This window comes from Orycteropus afer, unplaced genomic scaffold (assembly GCF_000298275.1).
Source record: "Orycteropus afer afer isolate SDZICR_OR568_19922 unplaced genomic scaffold, OryAfe1.0 scaffold00380, whole genome shotgun sequence".
Taxonomy (NCBI): Eukaryota; Metazoa; Chordata; class Mammalia; order Tubulidentata; family Orycteropodidae; genus Orycteropus; species Orycteropus afer.
Genome location: NW_006921967.1, coordinates 827,320 through 850,504, shown reverse-complemented (window position 1 = coordinate 850,504; position 23,185 = coordinate 827,320). Strand labels below are relative to the sequence as shown.

At 38.7% G+C, this 23,185-nt stretch overlaps 1 protein-coding gene across 1 annotated transcript in view; it reads left to right on the top strand.

The window, feature by feature from the left end:
• Window positions 1-376: 376 nt before the first annotated feature.
• The window catches only part of FILIP1 (filamin A interacting protein 1), a 127,640-nt gene continuing 104,831 nt past the window's right edge, over window positions 377-23,185 (top strand). Inside the window, exon 1 of the mRNA XM_007953251.2 lies at window positions 377-652. Coding sequence (XP_007951442.1) covers window positions 377-652 — 276 coding nt within the window. The remainder of the gene's footprint in view (window positions 653-23,185) is intronic.

The following is a 23,185-nucleotide window of genomic DNA, read 5'->3' as shown; positions in this document are numbered from 1 at the left end:
TGTCTGATGTTTTTCTCATTATTAAACGGGGTTATGTGTTTTTGAAAGGAAGACCACAGAAGTCAAGTGTCACTGCCATCACATTATATCAAGGATATGTACTATTATTATGATTTATCACCGAGGATGTTAACTCTGATTATTTGACTTGAGGTGTTTGTCAGATTATAATCAATTTTTCTTTAAGACCATGAAAGCCTTTTCCAGAGGAACTTAATGACACATTCATTATAGCTATAAGGAAACTAATAGGAAATGAGCTTTTGTTTTTTCCTTAATGATGATGTTGTAAGGCTGCTATAAATTTCTGAGTATTTGAAAAAAGTAATTTCAGTTTGTGGTAAAGAACATCTTTTTTCATGTGTTGTAGGTGGGAATGAGATCCCGAAATCAAGGTAGTGAGAGTTCATCCAATGGGCACATCTCCTGCTCCAAGTCATCTATCATCAGCAATGCTGATGATAAAAGTCTTTCAGAAGATGCGAAAAAGAAGAACAAATCAAATAGGAAGGAGGAGGATGTCACAGCCTCAGGAACCATCAAACGACACCTAAAACCATCTGGAGAAAGTGAGAGAAAGAATAAGAAGTCTCTGGAGTTATCTAAAGAAGACCTCATTCAGCTACTCAGTATAATGGAGGGGGAGTTGCAGGTAGAGTCAAATTTTCTCCACTATTATTTCTCTAGTTCCTAAACGCCATAAAGACTAAGAACCTATTTCTCTTACTGGATTGTAGACTTCATAGAGAAAGGGACTAAGTCTTTCTGTTCATTTCTAAATCCCTAATGCCTGGCACAAGTTTGCACCGAATAAATAATGAATGAATGAATGAATGAATGAGTGCTGATTCCAACTTCAAACATCCATAGAAGCAGACTATTTCTTTATTATATAACTTTGGTAATAATTTAATGCAAGTACCAACACTTAAACTCATTGAAAAAGAAAAGACCCTCAAGGAGATGGAATAACCCAGTGGCTGCAACAATGAGCTCAAACATACCAACGATTGAGGAAACGGTCCAGGAGCAGACATTGTTTCTTTATGTTGTACTTTGAGTCTCTATGAGTTGGAATTGCTAGATGGCACCTAACAACACCAACAAGTAACATTTAGTGGACACTAAGTTATCTAATTTAGCCAGTGACTATAGTTGAAAAAAATGTATAAAATCATGATCATTAGAATGGATAAGTATATGTATGGAGAGAGGGATAGAGGAAGACAGGGAGAGAGCAAATGTGGCTGAAATCAGTCTCAATGCTCTATTTTTTTCTCATTTTTTTCATAACTTTTAGCCTCAATATTCTGTCATTTCACAGAAGTTGAGATGCACCCAAATGAGCAAGACATTGAGAAGAGCCTAATACTTTCCCAAAGTATTGTCTAGTCTCTTACTTCATGAGATCTCAGTTAATGTGGAGAAATCCTTTTTTTGTTTTTGTGTGTGAGAAAGTGACTATTATTTTATCAATGAGAAAACTGAGGTCCGCAAAGTTTAAATGGTTTGCCTAAATCTCAAAGGGGGTTGACAGAAGAGCTGAAATTAAAGCCCAAGTTTCCTGATTCTTGATTCAGTACTCTTTCTACTAAGAAGCCCTGGTGTCAAAATAGTTAAGTACTTGACTACTAACTGAAGGTTGATTGATGGAACTCGACCAGCAGCTCTGCAGAAGACAGACCTGGCAATCTTCTCCTATAAAGAGTACAGCCTAGAAAACCCTATGGGGCATTTCTATTCTGCCATATGGGATCCTATGAGTTGAAAGTCACATTGGCCAAAAAAAAAAAATCACTGCTATTGAGTCATTTCTGACTCATAGCAACCCCCATTGGGTTTCTGAGGTGTAAATCTTTACGGTAGTAGATTGCCCAGTCTTCCTTCCACAGTACAGCTGGTGGATTTGAACTGCTGACCTTCCACTTAGCAGTCAAGTCCCTTATTCACTGCACCACCAGAGCTCCTTGACAGCACCTACCAATAACAACAAGCTCTTTCCATTGCCACCCCCATCATTTTTTTCTCCCTACCATTAGCCAGGTCCCCTTATTAAGGCCATATTTTTAGAGATCCAGGAATAAGTTGGAATTCTGCATTTCTCAACTGTGAAAACAATTGTATTTCTGGAGATTGGGCAACACTAACCTTTTCTGTGTGTGTGTAAGGAGAAGATGACTTAAGAGTAGAGTTGCTGTTTTTCTATTTTTGTTATGTTCTTAGTTTGCATAAGCTTCTAAGGGAATACTAACAATTGCATGAAATGAAACTTTTGTTGGCTCACTCGTGCTGTTGGCATCAGAGAGATTATTTGCAACCTATCCTAGACTGGGGGGGGGGGCAGCGTGTTCTGTTCCTGTTCTCTTTGGTGTGTGCACAGAGATAAGGAAACCCCTGGAGTAAAGAAAAATATAAAACACACAGAACTCCTGTTTAGAAAAACAAACAAATGTGATCGTGCTTACCATTTATGGGCTGAGAAAAATCACATTCGCATTTCACAGCAAGAGATGAAATTTTCCAGAGTGCCACCATTACTAAAAATATCTTTGCCACTCCCAGAAGTGTAGTTAATGTTTTGTCTACTAACATTTATTGTGTTTGGAGACAGAATATATTACTTCAGTTTTTAAACTGCCCCAGCTCCCAGCTCTTGATCTGAGTAGAAGGTACAATGTTACCTTGGGAACATTCAAGAAACAATGCCATCAGCTCACTTCTCTCCAGCTGTGGTGACTCCAGTTTCTACAGAAAACTGTTAATCATGGTAGACCTTGGAAGATATTCAAGAATCATAGGGTACTAGTGTTCATGGGGTTGCGAGATATGGTTTCAGAGCCTAAGCATGTAAAATGTAAGCCCACATATCCAGGACATTAAAGAAATTAGTCAGCAGGCTCCAATGAAATGCATTTTGCTTTCATTGTGAATGCAGGATATCTAATCTTACACAACAGATGTATTCATGACAGCTGTAAACAAGAAATTTAAAGATGTTTGTTGGGGAGGCAGTGGATGAAAAAGGGAATGAAAGACTCAGTATTTTAAGAAATTCCATGGTAAATTCATTTATTTAAAGCAAATAATCTCCCATACACACACATGCACACAAACAAGCAGCTGTAAGAATATGTGTTTGTAAATGCAGATGTTGCAATATTGTTGTTGTTGTTGTTGATAGATGCCACCCAGTAAGTTCCCACTCATAGTGACCCTATGTACAACAGAACAAACACTGTCTGGTCCTATGCCATCCTCATAATTTTTGCTATTTTTCAGCTCATTATTGCAGAAACTGTCAATCCATCTCACTGGGGGTTGAAATATGAGATTTGTTTAAAATGAAAGGGTTCCTATAATTAGAGCTGTAGATATATCGTCTTGTAGTAGACATTTGTCCTGTTAGCATTGTCACATGAGTGTGTGTGGGAATGTTGTAGCTAAGAGTGGGAGGTGGCTGGCATAAGCAAATGTGAGTACACTGGTGAAAATGTGACAGCTACATGCCAAGTTTGCCAGCCCAGAGATAAGAAAAAAAAAAAAAATCTAGAGCTGGTGCTGGTACAATAGGCAGGGATATGACTCTTAAGGTAAGTCACCCTCAGGGTAGGCCTATATGTCATCTTACATGACATGTGTAGAGGATTTAGTGAGTTGTCTCCCAAATCTTCAAAGAACACCTACTGCTCTGCCTTTATGGGGTGGCTGTATGTAACTACTAACCAAAAGATTGGAGGTTCAAACCCTCACAGAAGTGTCTTGGAAGGAAAGCCTGACAATATGCTTCCGAACAGTCACAGCCTTCAAAACCCTTTGGAACTCACTTCTATTCTGCACACATGAGGTCCCTGTGAGTCAGAACTGACTCAACAACTGATAGCAAATATATGACTAAAATGCCCTTAATGTGGAGGTGGTGTCCAAAGTTTTGTAAAACATTGGTGCTGACAGATACCTTTTGAGGTGTTTTGTCTACCTTCTTTATATCACAAATGTAAACCAATGCTCAGACAAGTTATTTGACTTGCCCAAGTTACACAGAAAGTTAATTATGGTTTGCTGTAGATCCATCTCTCAGTTCAATGTTCTTCCCATTATACCATTTATACTTTGCAGATATTCAAGGGCAATTGTGGTCCAGTACCTATATATTGATTCCAGGTTTCCAGAATTTCTTTCAAGTACAATACATTGCAAACTTGGGGCCCAAAACCATTTTGTGAAAAGATGAGACTTTTTAGGTAAGACAAATTGAGGGAGGTTTCTTTCACATGAGGACAATGGTGGGTGATCAGAGCCTTGAAATTTGATGAGATCTGCATGAGGAGAAAAGTGGAGGAAGGCAGGGATGCCACATGACCACACAGGTTGGGCACCTTACAACCTCAAAAAAACTCCACAGATTCACTGTCATTGAGTTGATTTTGACTCATAGTGACCCCCATTGGGCTTCCAAAGCTATAAATCATTTTGGAAGCAGATTGCTCATTTTTCTCCCCTGGATTGGCTGGTGGGTTCAAACTGACTGCCTTTGGGTTAGCAGTCCCATTCCTTAACCACAGCACTACCAGAGCTCCATTATACAACTCCAGGGGCTCTGTATTCATTACTTTATGGGTAGTGTGTGTTGGAGTTGTGCAATGGGGTAGCCTTGGAGGATAAGAACTACAGGTTGAAAGGAGTAGGGTAACACACAAAGAAATGGGCTTGTACTATTGAGGAGATACGAGCAAGATCAAATCAGCCTGTAGGACATGTGCATTGAAGTTACTTGTAGGAAAGGAGATGAAGAATCACAGACTTTTCACGCCATTTTTCTCCTCAGACTTTTTTTCCTTTTCAATTTTTTCCAACTCTACATCCAAAGTTTTGCACATAGTAGGCAATGAAACTAGGCTGGTATACCAGTTATCTGCCACTTGTGGAATCTGTTGACTGATGTATAGGAATTTGGTGAATGAACGTAATAAGTAGCAGATTTGCAGATATGATTTTTTTTTATATACCTGTTCAGGTATTTCAGGTATCCAGTGAACTCTCAAAGTACTCTTTTAATGGACATGTATTAGAAATGGAGTTGCCTTTCCCCGGGAGTTGTGTGTTTTAAGGAGTCTTTCTAGAGCCAGCGATGTCATGACCCTTATCTTTGATTGGGAGGTTTCCAGACCTTTCAAGCCCCATCTCAGCTGATGCAGGCCTGTTGTCTCAGCACAATGTCTGACTGGCATTGCCTGCATAGAGGTGGCTGGGATGGCTTCCATTATTACACTTCTGACATTGGCTGCTTCCAGTAACAAGTACTTTCTAATAAATTGGAACATTTTAAATCTCCGGGTGAAAAACTGGTTACATATTTCCCAGACTAACAGAAAGTAATGAAATAGTATACTTTGGGCACCATGATTAATTTCTCCTTGTATTTATCCAAAAATAGCACTTGGAAGACTTTAAAGAAGCCAGTCAACTTGGCTGTACTAAAAACAACAACAATTTGAAGGAAATGGTGCTTACATCAAAAAGCCATAATACAGAAAATGTGGTAAAAGGACAGTCTTGTAAAATGATTCAAGAACAGGACACACATTAATTTTTTTTTTCTTGATGGAAAAATTTAGCCATTTTACCTAGTAAATTCCTGCCATGTCATCATGTGAATGTATTTTAGAAAAGCAAATCTCAAATTGAGTTTCATTATTTTTTTCCTTGTGTTTATAACTAGTTCTTCACTATCCGAGTATAAGGAAGTACAGAAAAAATGGATAATTTTTTGTTGTGATATGGGTGAAATTTTACTAAGCAGATTCGTTTTACATTCAAAAGTTCATATACATATTTTGTTTTGCGATACTGGTTACATTACCAGCAGTGTAACATCTCACCTGCCACTTCTTTCCTGTGGTTACCCTTTTCCTGGGTCTTTCTTCCCTATGCATTCCTTCCTCCCTACATTTCTCCCTGTGAAAATGCTGTCCTTCTGATCTCACATGGCTGATTGTTCTAAGGAGTGTCTCTTCATGGTACAGGTGTTCAGCTTATAGGACTGTCTGTTGTTTGGCTGACAGTGAAGCCATGGGAGTGAGATCAATTCCAGGCCTCAAAGGTGACTCAGGGCCATAATCCTGGGGGTTTCACCAGGCTCTATCAGACCAGTAAGCCTGACCTTTTTTTTATGATTTTGAGTTTTATTCCACATTTTCCTCCCACTTTGTACAGGTTCTCCAATTTTGACCCCTTTCCAAGGAGCTGACATTTGTAGCTGGGCACCATCTAGTGCCTCTGGTCTCAGGGTCATAGAGATTGAGGTTCTCAGGGTCCTTCAGTTCTTTGGACTGTTTCTATGCATCTTTAATTTTCTTCCCTCTTCTTTGCACTGGATGAGGAGAGACCAATATTTGCCACTTGGATGCTTGGAAGCTTTTAAGACCCCAGTCACTAATCACCGAAGTAAGATGTAGAACAATATTTTTGTATACCATGTTGTGCCAATTGAGCTTGATATCCTCTGCATCCATGGTCCCCAGCCCACAGGCCCAGCAACTTTCTCAATGGCTTATTTGTGGCTAAGAAGTTATCCTAACTTTGACTCCTGTTATGTTTAAACTGCTTATGGACATTTTTATAGCACATACAAATGTACATGTAGGAATATTGTCTGCCAAACCTATGTATCGTCATGGGTCTATACCCTTTTCCTATCCATATCTGTCTACCTGTGTTTGCTATTACTGATAATGCAGTATTGTGCCTACAATAGTATTTGCCTTTATTGTTGGTACACCTCTCCATACACCTCATCATGTCTTCCTTTTCCTTAGTGATGTTGTGCTAGTCACACACTTTGGTTACGTTGCTTTTCCCTTCACCCATATCAAACCTGTCTCTTAAATATCCATCTGTTTTCCCTCCTTTCCCCTCCTCTACCATCCCTAGCAACCAGGAAAGAAAATTTTCTTCCCTGTGTAAAACTTGCCTTGACTTTTTATGATAATGGACTCATATAATAATATTTGTCCTGTTATGATTAACTCACTTCACTCAGCATAATGTCCACCAACATCATTCATATCATGAGGTGATTCGCTGATTCTTCATTATTCTTTAATGTTGCATAGTAGTCCATTGTGTGTGTGTACCATAGTTTGGTTATCCATTCATCTGTTGATGGGGGCTTAGGTTGTTTCCACCTCTTTCCTATTGTAAATAGTGCTGCAATAAACACGTTGTTGTTGTTGTTACGTGCCATTGAGTCGGACCCAACTCATAACGACCCATCCTTGGGTTTCCGAGACAGTATCACTATGGAAGTAGATTGGCCAGCCTTTCTTCCGAGGAGTGGCTGGTGGGTTTGAACCGTCAGCCTTCTGGTTAGCAGTTAAGTGCCTTAGCCACTATGCTACCAGAGCTCCCTGCAATAAACATAGGTGTGCATATATTTATTTGTGTCCTGGATCTCTTCCATTTAGGATATATTCCTGGTAATTGGATTGCTGGATCAAACGGTATTTCTATTTCCAATTTTTTAAGGAAGTGCCATTTCATTTTCCATAGTGGATATAACATTTTACAGTCCCGCCAGCAGTATATGGGCAATCTCTCTACACCAGCACCAGCATTTGTTGTTTTCTATCTTGTTGAATTTTGCTATCATTGCTCAGATGAGATGATACCTCATCATTGTTTTGATCTGTGAGCTCTGGTAGTGTAGTGCCTGAGGCATTTGACTGATAACCAGAAGGCTGGTGGTTCAAACCTACCAGCCACTTCTTGGAAGGAAGATTACGCAATCTACTTCCGTAGTGATACTACCTTGGAAACTCAAGGAGGAGTCGCTGTGAGTCTGATCCGACTCGATGGCAGTGAGTTTAATGGCTCATGATTGTGAGCATTTCTTCATGTGTTTTTTGACTGCCTGAAAATCTTCTTTAGGAAAGTGTCTGTTCATGTCCTTTGCCCATCTTTGAAGTTAATTGTCTCTTTGATGTTGAGGTGATGAAGTTTTCTGTAAATTTTAGAGATAAAACCCTTGTCAGGTATGTTATTGCCAAATAATTTTTCCTAATCTGTAGATTCTTTTTTAGTCCTTTGGAAAAGTCTTTTGTTGCACATAAGAATAAAATTTTAGAAGGTCCCAGTCATCTACTTTCTCTTCTGCTGTTTGTGCATTTTGGGTTATGCTTGACAGTCTATTTATGCCATAAATTAAGGCCCCTAAATTTGCCCCTGTTTTATCTTTGATGAACTTTATACTTTTGGGTTTTACATTTAGGTCTTTGATCCATCTTGAGTTCATTTTTGTGTATGGTGTGAGGTGTGGATCTTATTTCATTTTTCTGCAAATGGAAATCCAGTTTTGCCAGTACCATTTGTTGAAGAGACTATCTCTTTTCCATTGAATGAGTTTCAGCCCTTTGTCAAAGATCTTTTGTCCATAGGTGGATGGATCTAGTTCTGGATTCTTAGTTCTGTTCCATAGGTGTATCTGTCCATCAGGCTGTTTTGACTACTGTGGCTGTATAATAGGTTTTGAGATAGGGGAGTGTGAGGCATCCAACGTCATTTTTCTTCTTCAGCAGTGTTTTGCTTATCCATGCTTTCTTTCCATATAAAATTGGTGATTGGTTTTTCCATGTCTTTATAGAATGTTGATAGAACTTTAATTTCACCACTATACTATCTGGTTCTGGTGCTCACCATGATATATCAGAGACAGTCTTTGACCCACTGAGAAATTTATCTTCATCTTGGATGACTGGCAAAAGAAGGCATCGTATTCTCTTTTTTTGAACATTTGATTGTGAGTTGGGTGGAAGTTCACAGAGCAAATTAGTTTCCCATTCAACAATTTATACATGTTTTGTTTCAAGACATTAGTTGCAATCTCCTCAATGGATCAGCACTTTTCTTCCTTCCTCCCTGGGTTCCCCATTTCCATTCGTCCTTCTTTCCTGCCTCTTTGTGCCTTCTAAAATTTGTTTTTGGGAAAATGCTGCCCTTTTGGTCTTGTATGGCTAATTTTTCTTAGGAGTATGTTCCTTACAGGTGTTATTGTTCCCTTTAAAGGACTGTCTATTGTTTGTCTAAAAGGTGATCCTCAGAAGTGGGTTCAGTTCTAGGTTTGAAGGGTGTCTAAGGGCCATAGTGTTGGAGGTTCTACCAGTCTCTATCAGATGAGTAAGTCTAGTCATTTTTATGATTTTGGTTTTGTTCTACATTTTTATCCCACTCTATTTAGGACCTTCTATTGTGATCCTAATCAGAATGGTCAGTAGTGGTAGCCAGGTATCATTTAGTTCTTATCTCAGGGTAGTGGAGTCTATGTCTTGTGTGGTACATTCGTCTTATTCTAATTGTTTCCTTGAGTCTTTGATTTTCTTTACTCATTTTTGCTCTGTTTAGGAAAAGACCAATAGTTGCAACTTAAAATGTCACAAGCATTTAAGATCCCAGTTGCTACTCACCAAAGTAGTGAATACTATCTTTGTGGACTATATTATGCAATTAATCTTCATGTCCTTGAGACTATGGTCCTAAGCCTCCAAGTCCAGTGACTCTTTCCCTCAAGGTCTTTAGTTAAGGCTAGGAAGTTTTCATACCTTTGCTCCCTGTATACTGTACTGTATACAAGGATTTATTTGCAGCTCATACAAACACATATGTAAAAATGCCCTCTGACAAACCTATATATACTCATAGGTGTACTCTCTTATGCCATCCTATACCTGTTCAGCTTGCCTGTTTACCTACGTATCAGCTTGTAAATTATTGTCTGTTATTAATGTTATTGCAGGATTGTGTATGTAATAGTGTTTCCTACTGTTGCCTTTTACTCCGTGTACCTCCCGGTATCTTCCTTTGCCTTGGTCATGTTGTGCTGACCTCCTTCTTACTGTATGTTGTCTTTCAGAAGGCCCTGCATTTTATAGATGATTTATGCCATAGATGGTATGCCTATAGACTGTGAGAAGCTCACTGTATTCTCTCCTTTGGGGGTTCCTAGGCATTTTCTTTCATATCGCTCACTGGTTTCTCTTTACCTCCCCACAACCTACTATAAGTGTGCCTTCTATCTGCTTTTCTTTCTCATCAAAAGAGTTCATTCTGTCTCAAGACTTCAATTCATTCATTTGAAATTGATTGATCTTGCAATATTTAAGACACATTACTGTGTTAAAGATCTGAGGAAATACAAAGATCAAAAACAATCATACTTGTAGCTAAATTTTTATGAGCTACTATATGTGCCAAGAATATTTTTAGGCACTGGGCATTACAGTCATTAAGAAAGAGCTCATGATCTGGTAGGATAGATGACACATGTATTGGATCATCTAGAGAGTATGATGTACAAATCTATATAGTTAGAATACAAATTATGGTAATACATAATTAGCTTTTTTTCCCCACATTGATGACATTTTTCATGTTGTTCCACCAATATTTCTATCCATTTCCAAAATATTCTACTACCATTATCATTATCATTGAAAGATTATTTTTACCTGAGAAGATGAGAGAAAGCTTCACTGAAATGTCAGACCTTAAAGAATGGGTAGGTTTTGGAGAGAAATGAGTCTAGTGGCCAACACAAGCAAAATCAAACCCAGAATGGATATGAAAGTATGGACCACATTCATCTGAATACTCTGGCTTCTTTGGAAAAGCATTTGGGTGGAGGTAAAACTACTTGATGCCCTTATTTGGACAGAACAAATAAAACATCCCCCAAAAAAGAACAATCAGAAGGTATGAGGATCACCAGGGCAGGAAAGTCCAAATTGTCAAGAAGAGGAAGATTGAGAAGTCAAATCAGCAGAGAGGTCCAACCTTTGGGTTTTGAATCTGGAAGTTGTTGTGACCATTTTCCAGAGCAGTTTCAGTGGCACTTAAGCCCCTTTCAGTGGGTTGAGAAGGGAGGTTAAAGAAATAGGGTAACATGTCCTGTTGAAAGTCCAAGAGTTTAAAAAACAATTATTTTAAGCATTAACCAGATTTGCTGGATTCTGACACAGCCAAAGAAGACAAATCTCTCTCTTCTTTAGTACAGCAGTAAATTATTTGTCTGGTACAGAGTAAGGCCCTGTACATTTGTTGACCATCTGATATGAAATTACCTTGTTGCTTTCCTCTACTTTTAGGCTTTCAGTGAAACACGGGCTCATTAAAAATTAAAAGACTAAAATAAAACAATGGGCTGGAATACCAATTCTATGGGGAAGAAGCCAAAAGATTTGGTAGTTAATCTTATTTGTGTTGACATTGGGCCTCAGTTTTTGTCCCATCTGTATAATGAGAATACTTCCTACCTTTGGGGATTATGTGATTTCGTGATTTCTGAATTTAGCCAATATATGTGTGTTTTGGTTACCTCTGTGCCACTCTAACAGAAAGTACTACAAATGGGATAGCTTTAACAAATAAGAATTTATTCTCTTATAATTTCAGAGGTTAGAGGTTTGAGTTCCAGGTGCCAGGCTCTAGGGGCTGAAAGCCCCTCGACCTTGAGCTCAGCTCGGCCTCTTGTTCCCAGCCCACTGAAGTTAGAGACATCTCTTCACTCAGGCACCTGCTGGCTGCTGAGGCTGACAAACCCAAGGTCGACGAGTGAAAAGACACAGTCCCAACGAAACCAAACCACACAGCAGGCCATTAATTCAAGTCCATTGAAAGTCCCAAGATTTGCAGAGCAACATGGCAGGTTGCTGAACAGTGGCTCGGCTACATGCATGCCATAAGCTAGAGACTTTCTTATTTTTCTTCTGTTCCTTTATTTTTCTTCTACCTCAAGAATACTTACAAGACAGAAATCAGGGCTCTCTAGGAAAATTCAGGACATGTGTTTGTCCTTCTTTTATCCCATACTTCCCTCCTATACCAGTCAATATTTATTCTAGGAATTTACCTCCTCGAGTAAAGTCTTCTCCAACTACCTGCTCTCTGACAGTTGTTTTTCTCCTGCCCTGAAATCCTGTAGTATTTAAACCTGTGTGGACCATAATACTCCATATTGCTAAAACGGCGAGGAGGCCACATGTTCCGACCTCCTCTAACCCTACAAGAGGAAGACAGGATTACCAGCAGTAACCCAAGGCCTATTCCTGCCAGACCAGACATGCTGCCTCCCTCCAGCCCTTTCACCAACCGTTCCTCCCAAAGCACCCACCACCTCTCTCCTGCGTTCGATAATTCAGTGCAGTGGCCACACAGAGCTCACAGATTATGGGGTTTTATGGAAGCACCATAGGCTACAATTCAAGTTTAGGAAAAATGCTCAGTCTCTCTCCCAGCCCACTGTCCCTCAGCCAACAGTCTCTCACAGTCTCTTTCCCAGTAGTGCTGGTCCCTCGGTGTCTCACTCAGCAATGCGTGTCTCTTGTGTCTCTTTCCCAGCAGCATGTGTCTTGTTCAGGAGTGCGTGTCTCTTTCAGCAGCACGTCTTCTTCTACCAGCAGTCAGAGAGAGAGAGTTCTGCCCCTTGGAAGCCTCCTTTTGAGCGCGGCAGGGTGGTCAAACTAGCCAATCACAGCATCAGAACTCTAAGCACGTGACAGAGAGTGGGAACCTCCCAGAACATTGTATTGTGCCATGCCCAACAGAATACTCCACATGGATAACATTTACAATCAGGAACTCCTCAGCTGCTCATTCCACCACTGAGTTTACCAAGACTGATGGGTAGAAAAGCCACACTAAGTAATTTACTACACCGCACATATACACATGTTCCCTAACTATTTAATATACTTCTATCTTGTTGCCCAAAACAGTTTCCTGAGAAAAGATACTATGTCTTCTACTTCTCACCTCATTGTACCCAGAAAAGGCCTAGGTACAAACTGTCTTCTATGAGTAACTGATGCTTAATCTCGAAACATCCCAATATTTATACACCTTATGAAGCAGGTCATAAAGATTAATTTTTAATGTCTGAAAAACAATTTGAAGTATATGGAAAAAGTGAAAGTGCCACAGTTTATATAATGTTGTTATTGAATTTACAATAATGGTCACAAATATTTACAATAGTTTTCCTGCTACAGTACTATGATTCCCCTTCCCATCATCTTTAACAAGAAACATCACGATGCATTGGGTAGGGTGATAATCAGTTCAGGTAGAGTTACCCAGGGCAACCAAGCACAATCTGTTTATCCTTCAGGGGCACAATTTATCACTTTTATCTTTAGAGATATGTTCTCTTCCCCTAAATTAGTTCCATTGTCACATGGTAAGACTTCCCTTAATCCCTGTACTTCAGAAGAATGAGGCTTTTAACCACTCTCTCTGGCTTTTTAAATTGATGACTCACCTGCACTTAATATGCTCCATCTTTAGAATCCTGGCTGAGGTCACCCCAAGTGTGGCTGCCCAGTGAAACCCCACACCACCAAAATTGTTAGCACGCTGAGAATGGTATGTCTTTGCTAAGTTTAGGAGGCAGAAAAGAGACAGGTTATTTTCTGAATAAAATCAAGACCAGATCTGATCCTCTGTTGAATACAATACTTCAGAATCTCATAAGTCCAGTAGTATTGTCAGTATTTTGGCAAAGAGTGTTGGTTTCTGATTTTCATTATTCAGGCAGAATATTTTAGTGTTCCTAATAGAATCAGAAATTTGGCTTCTCTTTCGTGAGAATAATGTACTCATTGGCACAACAGGAGAAGACTTTGGTTTTATTGAAAGTGTAAAAAAAATAAAGAAAATATTCTATAAAATAAATATTTTTATTATTTTATGGACTTTGGACATGTAATAAAATACTAAATAGAGATAATATGTGAAAGATAGAGATTGTCCCCCTAAAAGTCTGTAGCCTACATTTTTCTCAGTGAAGATAATGTCCATTAATTTAGTAAACAAAATCATTTCTAAATATTTCTAAATTCTAACTTATCTATACAAATATTGCCAAGTTATTTAGGCTTGTCAAATTGAGCCATTTTCAAATAAAACTAGAGTTGTACAAATAAACATTATGAGAAAAATATGGTTAAATGGAATAGAATTTGGAGCATGACGAATTTGTAATTTCAGAGGGACTTCTAAGGAAAGATATCAGGTAGAACACTGCTAGGCCTGAAGCTCAGGGGAGAGGTAAGGTCTAGATGACACTGTCCAACAGAACTTTCTGTGGAAATGGGCATATTCTATACATGTACTGTCTGATATGTTAGGCACTAGCCGTGTGTGGGAGCTCTGGTAGCGTAGTGCCTAAGGCACTTGACTGATAACCAGAAGGCTGGCAGTTCAAACCCACCAGCCACTCCTTGGAAGAAAGGTTGGGCAATCTACTTCTGTAGTGATACCACCTCGGAAACCCAAGGGGAGTTGCTGTGAGTCGGGTCCGACTTGACAGCACATAACAACAACAGCAGCAGCCACATGTGGCTTATGAATACTTGAAATGTGGTTAGGAATGGAATTTTTAATTGTATTTAACTTGAATTAATTTAGATTTAAATAGCTGTGTGTGGCTAATGACTACTACGTTGGACAGTGCAAGTATAGAGAAACACAGAACTTATCTGAAGAGACCATTGTTGAAGCCAAGAAAAAAACAAAACAAAGAATAAAGGGAAGAAGACAATGCCAAGGACAGACACTTAGAGAATACTTAAAGTTATAACTGAGGAGAGGGAAAAGAACTGGCCAAAGAAGAAGGGAGATGTGATTAAAAAGAAAGGAGGGAGATCAGAACAATAATGTGTTATGGATACAAGGAAAGGAGAATTCCAGGAGAAAGACATTGATAGTTCCAGGTGCTGTTGCAAAGCTGTAGGATGAAAACTGAGATTACATCATTTATTGATCTGAAGTTTAGAAGGTGAGTTTGTGAATAGAGAAAGATGTCAATGCTCTATCTGAGTGGAGGGTAGGAGCAGGAGAAAGCTTCTTTTGTTTTTGGAGATTTGTTTTGAAAGGGGATACTGACAGAGGTTTGTAAATGCTAGATACAGACTTCTTCCATCGCGGTCCCCCACTCCTACTCTTGTCCCTTTCATCCACCACAGACACTTTGGTCTTTCCTTTTAATTTAGGACATTGAAGTGTTCTCAGAGTCTCTCCATCTCAAAAATCTCCATTCATTGCTTTCCCTTTCTCTCCCATCCTCTTCTCTAAGAGAGAAGTATCGCTTTTGGTCGAGGTTCGTCATGTTGACTTGATCCTTCCACATTCCTGCCTAACTTACACACTCCTCTTTTACCATTTCCTCCCCACTTCTGCATTTTCCTTACTCCTATCCCTACTAAACAAAACAAACCTACTGCCATCAAGGAAATTTCAACTCATAGTGACCTGATAGGACTGAATAGAACTGCTCCATAGGGTTTCCAAGGCTGTAAATCTTTATGGAAGCAGAAGACTGCCTCATCTTTCTCCCACTGAGAGGCTGGTGGGCTTGAACCAGCAACCTTTGGTTAGCAGCCAATTGTTTTAACCACTACACCACCAAGATGATTCCCTACTAGCTCTACCATATCCACCAGCTGGTTGAAGGTCCGAAAACTTTCTATATAAAGGGAACTAGATTGATAAGGAAGATCAAAGAAGAATTGGTACATTTGAATTATTGTGTTAGTGAAGAATATTGAATATACCATGGACCGGCAGAACGAATAAATCTGTCTTGGAAGAAGTACAGCCAGAATATGCTCCTTACAGCAAGGATGGTGAGAATTTGTGTCACATACTTTGGGCATTTTATCGGGAGGGACAAGTCCTAGGGAAAGATATCATGCTAGGTTAAGTAAAGAGTCAGCGAAAAAGAGAAGACCTTCAACAGGATGGATTGACATGTGGCTGCAACAATGGGCTCAAACAGCAATGACTGTGGGGATGACGTTCTGTTGTACATGGGGTTGCTATGAGTTGGAACCTTCTTGAAGGCAACCTACTTGAAAGCAACAACAACAGAGTGATTGAAGCTCTTGGGGTCCTCTAGACCTGGAATTACTGGCAGCAAGGCCTGTGCCCTCCTTCTCCCCTCCCACCTACAGGAAACTGGAGCATGAACTGTTTGGGCCTTTTTTCTGATCTTCCCCTGATTGTGTGATTACGTCCCTTCTCTCCGTCCTCCCTATTCAGGCACTTACACCCTTACATAGTTAAATTTGTCTCTGTCTCTTTCTATTTTGTTTATTTTCAACAACTGCCTTGTCCATGTCTTACTATTTAAGAACTATTTTAAATTATAAGTTCCTAGAGGACAGGTGCTGTCTATAAAACCCTTGAAAGGTTGATTGATCTTTAAATCTATTTTGTAAACTACTTCGTAGTTCCAATTAGTTAATATGAAGGGATTTTAAAAATAAATTTAAAAAAAATAATAATGGATTAGCATTTTTATTTTTTCTAAAATTAATGCATGGTAAATTTAGTGGTTTGGCTTTGATGAAACCTTCATCCAAAGATTAAGGCTATTTCAAGAAACTACCAGAATAGGGTGAACATTCTGGCTTCATCTGGTATCTAACACCTACATCACTTTACATATTTTCTCCTTGGCTACGTTAGGTCAGTACTAGCAGGACAGCTGTCTCTCAACCAGATGGGACCCTGCCTGAGAACGTTGATATCATAATCTCCTTCTTCCCTGGCAAAATGTGGAATTTGTTTTAAAATGCCCCAACCTCCAAGGAGTAGTTGCAACAAAATTGACAAAATGCTAATAATTATGAAGATTCATGGTTCATTATACTTTTCTATTTACCTTGGTGTGTGTTTGAACATTTCCATAACATAAAGTTAAAAAACAAATAAATGACTTATGAAAGGGGAAAAGAAAAGTAATAATGTCTGCTGTCCTTTCTGTGTTGCTTTCTTTATTTTTAATACTCACAATAAGCCTAAAAGTTTAGATGAAAAGTAAGTAAAAGCTCAGAGATGTCCCCAGGGATAACCCAGTAAGGTGCACCCTGCCTTTTTGACCCTAAAACTAGTGCTCTTTCCATTCAGCACACTTCCCCTAGGACTGAAGTATCGCACTGTTTTAGCACTTTGCTTTTTTTTTTTTCCTTTCATCCCAATTTATGCTAAAGACTGAAAATGAATGATTTTAAATTACATTAAATCAACATATGTATATTAAAGGCCTCTTATAAGCCAGAAAAATAATATACTGCTATTATTTTAACAGGAGCTCTGGTAGCATAGTGCCTAAGGCACTTGACTGCTCACCAGAAGGCTGGCGGTTCAAACCCACCAGCCACTCCTCGGAAGGAAGGTTGGGCAATCCTACTTCCGTAGTGATACTGCCTCGGAAACCCAAGGAGGGGTCGCTATGAGTCGGGGCTGACTCGATGGCAAACAACAACAACAACAACAATTATTTTAATAGCCAAATGGAAGAGAAAACACTCTAGAAAAGAGAAAACTAGCCCATACGTAAGAAGAAGAGACTTGTATTATTCACCAACAGGATATTTTCATACAAAACAATAGATTTTGAAATTTATAAAACTTGGCGATACTTTTTAAAAACTCTCTAAATCATGGCTTGAATTGATGTTTAGTTTCTCTTCAACAGTCTGCCTCATCTCTTCAACTGCATCTTTTCTTTTTTTCCATTCTTCTCAATGGAATTATACCAAACTGAACCCAATCATGACAGATGCCATGAATTGGTGATTGAAAACATTGAAAAGTCTTTAAATCAGGTGAATTTTTCTGATTCACACTATTAATTCATCATAAAAATCTTATAAACCTTTTTTAAAAAATCAATCATTTAATGTAAGAATAAAATACAGACCAGTATGTCTGGGCCATGGTGCATTTAAACTGATAGTGTCCCAATAATTGAGTTGTCAAGTTTCTGACACTGTTTACAACTTGTAGCACCTTGATATTGTTCACAAACACCTGGATCAGCCATTAACTTCTTTTGTATTCCCTTCTCTTACAAATAGTTCCAGCAGTACTTCTGAAGGTCATTGGGAGACTTAGTAGATAATGACCTTTTCTTCATTACTTCCTTCCTCATCATGCCCCTTCTTTCAGCTCCTGTGATCCTCAGGAGCCCTTTGCTGGTGCAGTAGTGATGGAGGGTTTGTTCCAAACCTCACATGACTGGTGACATCCTTGTCTGACTCATAGTGACCCTATAGGATAGAGTAGAACTGTCCCATGGGGTTTCCAGGGCTATAAATCATTATGGAAGCAGACTGCCTCATCTTTTTCCCATAAAGCAGCTGGTGGGTTTGAACCATTTGTTAGCAGTCCAATGCTTTAACCACAAAGCCACCAGAGCACCTAAGTACAGACAAGGTAGGTGATGGGATACTTTTATTTTCAAAGCTAACTGGCCCATGAGGGATTTGAAATTTGACTTCATAAATACCATATCAATCAGCCATAAAAAGCCTCAAAACACACAAAAGGCTCAAAGAGACTCACAGCATATGGCTGTCAACAGAGAAACACTTCTATCCAAAAAGTCTGATGAAAATTACTGAAATCACTGCATTGTGATATTAGTGCATAATTGAAAGAAAGGACATAAACTCTAATTAAAGAAGAGCATTGTCATCTTGGATCCTTTGGGCTAACATGTAACCATATCTGTATGCACATTCTTTGCTTTAACAATGTATATGTTTGTATTGGCAGAAGAGGACCTCTATAGAACTTTGCAAACAGCAGCCATTAATCTCTAGCAATACTTAGTCCAGTGTTAAACATTTCCTGACCAAGGACCTGAAAGGAAACAGGAAACAATGTGCACAAATTTTAACAGACTCAATGCTCTTCTCCTGCCTTTCTAAAGTAGTAGTAATGAATGCATGTTTGCAAGTCCACAGCTCTATGAGGCATAGCTAATTTATGAGAAAAATCAACTGTAAGCTAAGGGTTTGTATAATCCTACGCAAATGTAGGAAATTATCTCACAGGCTTAAAACCCACACTTATACCAATGAAAGTGAATGTCCTTTCAACAGTAGTGTTAAATTGGTCTTCCCTGAGATAGCATGTTATAGCTCTGCCATCTTGATGAAAGAAAAATATTTGTGTGTGTGTGTGTGTGTGTGTATTTTAAATAACAAACTTTTCTTAAAACCTGGAAATAATGTTTGAGATGAACTATGTCCTGAAACAATCAAAATGCACATATTTTTTATGGAGTGTAAATTCCTGTCTTTGAGTTAACAAAGAACAAGCATTTGAATGCAGATAAGATCAACTTCATAAACAGAATGAGCTGTGAGTATTTATTATCTTTGCAATATCTGAAATGACTTGTTTATAGGTGATTTCGGCCTAACCTGTCATATGGAAATGCCAAGAATTCTGACTATAAAATACCTGGGCAAAGACCTTACCTGAAAAGAAACTTACACATTCTGATGGCAAGATATTTTCAGGCCACAAAAGTGTTGAGCATTAGAAGCTTTGAACAATGCACTTCCATTTCTCTCCAGAGCTATAATTGCTGGAGTGGGGAGAAATATAATCTTCTCCCTGTTTACTTGTGAGACAAGACCCACATGACTATAAACACCCTTCCCCTCCTGAGTCTTACTATAATAGGCCTCATTGCAAAGATCTTCTGAGCTTTCATAGATAGCACACTCTTGCCTACTCATAGCAGAGAGGGCATCAAAAACCTGGTCATTCTTCTTGATTATCTGCCACTATAAGACAATTGATTCAACTGACAAAAGAATAATTGTCAAGCATTTTGGAATGCCAGCTAGGTGCTCAGACTTTCAATAGGTGCTGGAGAGGGAGATGGGCAAAGAATAAGGCAGAGTCTCTGACCTCACAACAGGAGAGACTGGTAAAGGGAAAAGATAGAAAATAATTCAAGATGATATAGAAATAGTCTAAGGAGTTCAAAGGTCAAAAAAAATTGCCCATGTCATTCCATCTTTCTACCTTCCTCTTTATTTTCACTCACTCTTTCTATTAATTATACCAGGCTTCTTTTCCTCAGTTATTAAAAAAAAAAAAAAAAAAAAGCTACCCTATAAATGTCCCATGCGGTCAATATGTTGTTAGACTATGAACATGAATATGTATTCACCTCACCAGTATTATATGATAAATATGGCAGGAGACTTTTAATGTTACAGTGTTTGAACTTAATGAGATTGCTTTATGTGAGCTTGGATTATGGTTATGAGAAACATGGAATTATAGAATTCTGAATGTGAGAGGGATCTGCTATATTATTCCAGCAATTCCCTTATGGATGGATAAGGGAACTGAATTGTTATGGTTATCAGAAGATCAGACGCCTAAGTCATGGGGCCCCATATGATTTTCTTGCCTGTTGGAATTTTAAGGACAGGCTATGTGTTTGCTGCCTTTCATCAGTCTGCAAGCAGTGTGACAATTTTATTTTTTGACCTCCTAGGGATTCTCTCATTTGCTCATGTTTTTTTATTGAGAACTTACTCTTATCAGTGAATTGAGCCCTATGAGAAATATTAAAGATGTAAGAATTTCAGGCCTAGGGACTACTTCAATTAAGCTAGTCTAAAAGCAGAGCTAGATGAAACATTAAATAGAAATATAAGCAGAAACACAAAAGAAACAGTCAAATTTAAAAAAAAAAATCAGAAATATACTGAGTGAGCAATGTGATTAGTCTGAACTTCATAAGGGAAGATTTGAAGTAGGAGCTTTAAGAAGTGGTAGATGCATAAAAGCATGATAATTTGCCAAAGCTGAATCTAAATTCAAAAGCATACTATAGAAATCAAACTTTTTAATAGTATGAGAATCTAAATTTAATAGCAGTTTAAATAGAGTAGAATCAGTCAAAACAATGTCATCACATGTAAAAGGTCAAAGTTTTGGTTTCTAACAAGGTTAGGAATACTTTGATGTAGTGACAATTTTCAGAAAAGAATAAACCAGTAATCAGTTGCTGTCAAGTCAACCTTGACCACAGGTATGTCAGAGTAGAATTGTGCTAATAGGGTTTGCAATGTCTGATATTTTGGCAATAGATTACCAGGTCTTTCTTCTGAGCCACCTCTGAGGAAGACTCTAACCTCCAACCTTTTAATTAGCAGCCAAGTGTGTTAATCATTTGCACCACGTAAGGACTAAACCCTTTGGAATCTTTTGGAAAGTACAGAATCTGTTGGAATAACCCAGAAGAGTTATTATAATAGGATTCACTGTTGGTTACCTACTTTGGATGAACATTATAGATATAAAACTCACAGCAGTGATCAAAATATTAGTGAGTAAAATTTCTTGAAAGGGGTAACAATGAAAAATGACATAAAGAAGGATATATTTTAAAAATCAAGATAGTGGAATAGGCAGAAAGACTGCACAGACCCTCTTCAACAAAGAAAAGGGGAACCAATTAACATAGATACAGAAGATAATCCTGGACCCCTGAGCTTTGAAGGGAAGGATATAGAATGAACTAAATTCAAGCTTGTTGTTGTTGTTATTTTGCCATCAAGTCGGCCCCAACTCATAGCGACCCCTCCTTGGGATTCCAAGGCAGTATCTCTATGGAAGTAGATTGCCCAACCTTCCTTCCAAGGAGTGGCTAGTGGGTTTGAAGTGCCAGCCTTCTGATTAGCAGTCAAATGCTTTAGACACTATGTTACCAGAGCTCCTAAACTCAAACTAGCAGAAGAATTTGTATGAATACACCAAAAAAGAAGACATACAGAGCTGCAGTCTGGCAGCAACCCTGACAGCTCTGACAGCTTGGATGTTGCCGAGTGGTGGTAGGACCTAAGAATTTACAAAAATATCAGCTCTGCTAGCCAGAGATTGCAAGGAGCACTGTTCTGGTGGCTGGTGAATAAAAGGGGAAGCAGCAAAGAGGAAGGCAGGGTGAACTGTGGACTTTTGCCTGTCCAGAGGGCACAGCCATTTTGAATGTTTACAAGTGGCTTGACCATTTTAGATATTTAAAGTGACAGTGTTCTCCCAGATTCCAGGGACTTAAGAACAGGCTCCACTTGCCAGGAACTACAAGGACATTCCGGACATGGATGACTGGAAAGGTGCGACATTCCCCTTGTTACTCTTATATCCCACACCCTCTTGTTGAACAGACTTGCAGCCATCCCTCACTCCCACCCACCTTCTAGGTTGGAAGGAATTCCATCCCAATCTGTGTGCTCAGTCGGAGCCTGGGTGCCCTGCACCATCCTGCCCTGATTTTTTTTTTTTCCCTTATTTTCAGTTTGTTTGTTTTTGTCTGTTTTAAAACTACTATTATTGTTATTACTTTCATCCTTTTTGTTATTATTCTTTATTCATCCCTTCCCAGGTTGTAGTTTTCAGCTTTTTTACTTTTCTCTGTTCCTGGTTGCAATTTTTTTTTCTTTCTCATGGTTAACTCTGCTCCTTATTTTTCTTCTTGTGTTTTTCCCATTTTTTTTTCTTCATTATTCTCCTTCTTTACCTTTTTTCTCTTATTGTTCTCTTCCAAGATTTGTGGTTGGTTTTTTTTTCTTTTTTTGGTTGCTGTTCTTGTGTGATTACACAGTGTGTTTTTGTCCACTTGCTTTTACTTCCGTGATGGTTATTCAATTGTTATTGAGAGACTGCACCAGTCTCCATATGACACAACTACACCCACACCTCCGGCAGCTTCATTTATTGACTGAGAGCCACCACTTTCTTCTCCACCAACAGGCTAATGATAAACAACCATCAAGAAGACTCACCCTTAGCAGCTCTTCACAAACAGTTAGCAGAGATTTAATACAACAACAACACAATGTCTCAGTTACAACAGGCCATCACAGTCCACACAAAGAAGTAAGAAAAGTGGGAGAAACAAGGGAGCGGGATACAGACCCAGAACACATCCCTGAGGAAGAAGCAGCATTGGAACACTCTGATAAGGAATTCAAAAGAATTATATTTAGGTCTTCAAAGGATTGAGAGACAGATCAAGGAAAACACAGACAAAACCCTTGAAGAATTTCGGAATAAAATACAAGAACAAAATGACAAAATAAATGAAAACTTAGAAATGATTCAAAATTTACAGATAGGAATCCAGAAGATTAACACTAAATTGTCAGAAATAGATAACACATTGGAAGGGCGAAGGACTAGAATTGATGCAATGGAAGACAGAATTAATGAGATGGAAGACAAATACCTGAATACTTCTTTGGAAAGGGATCAATCAGAAAAAAAGATCAAAACAAAATTAAGAAAGCCTAAGCTTCATGTGGGATACCATCTAAAGGAA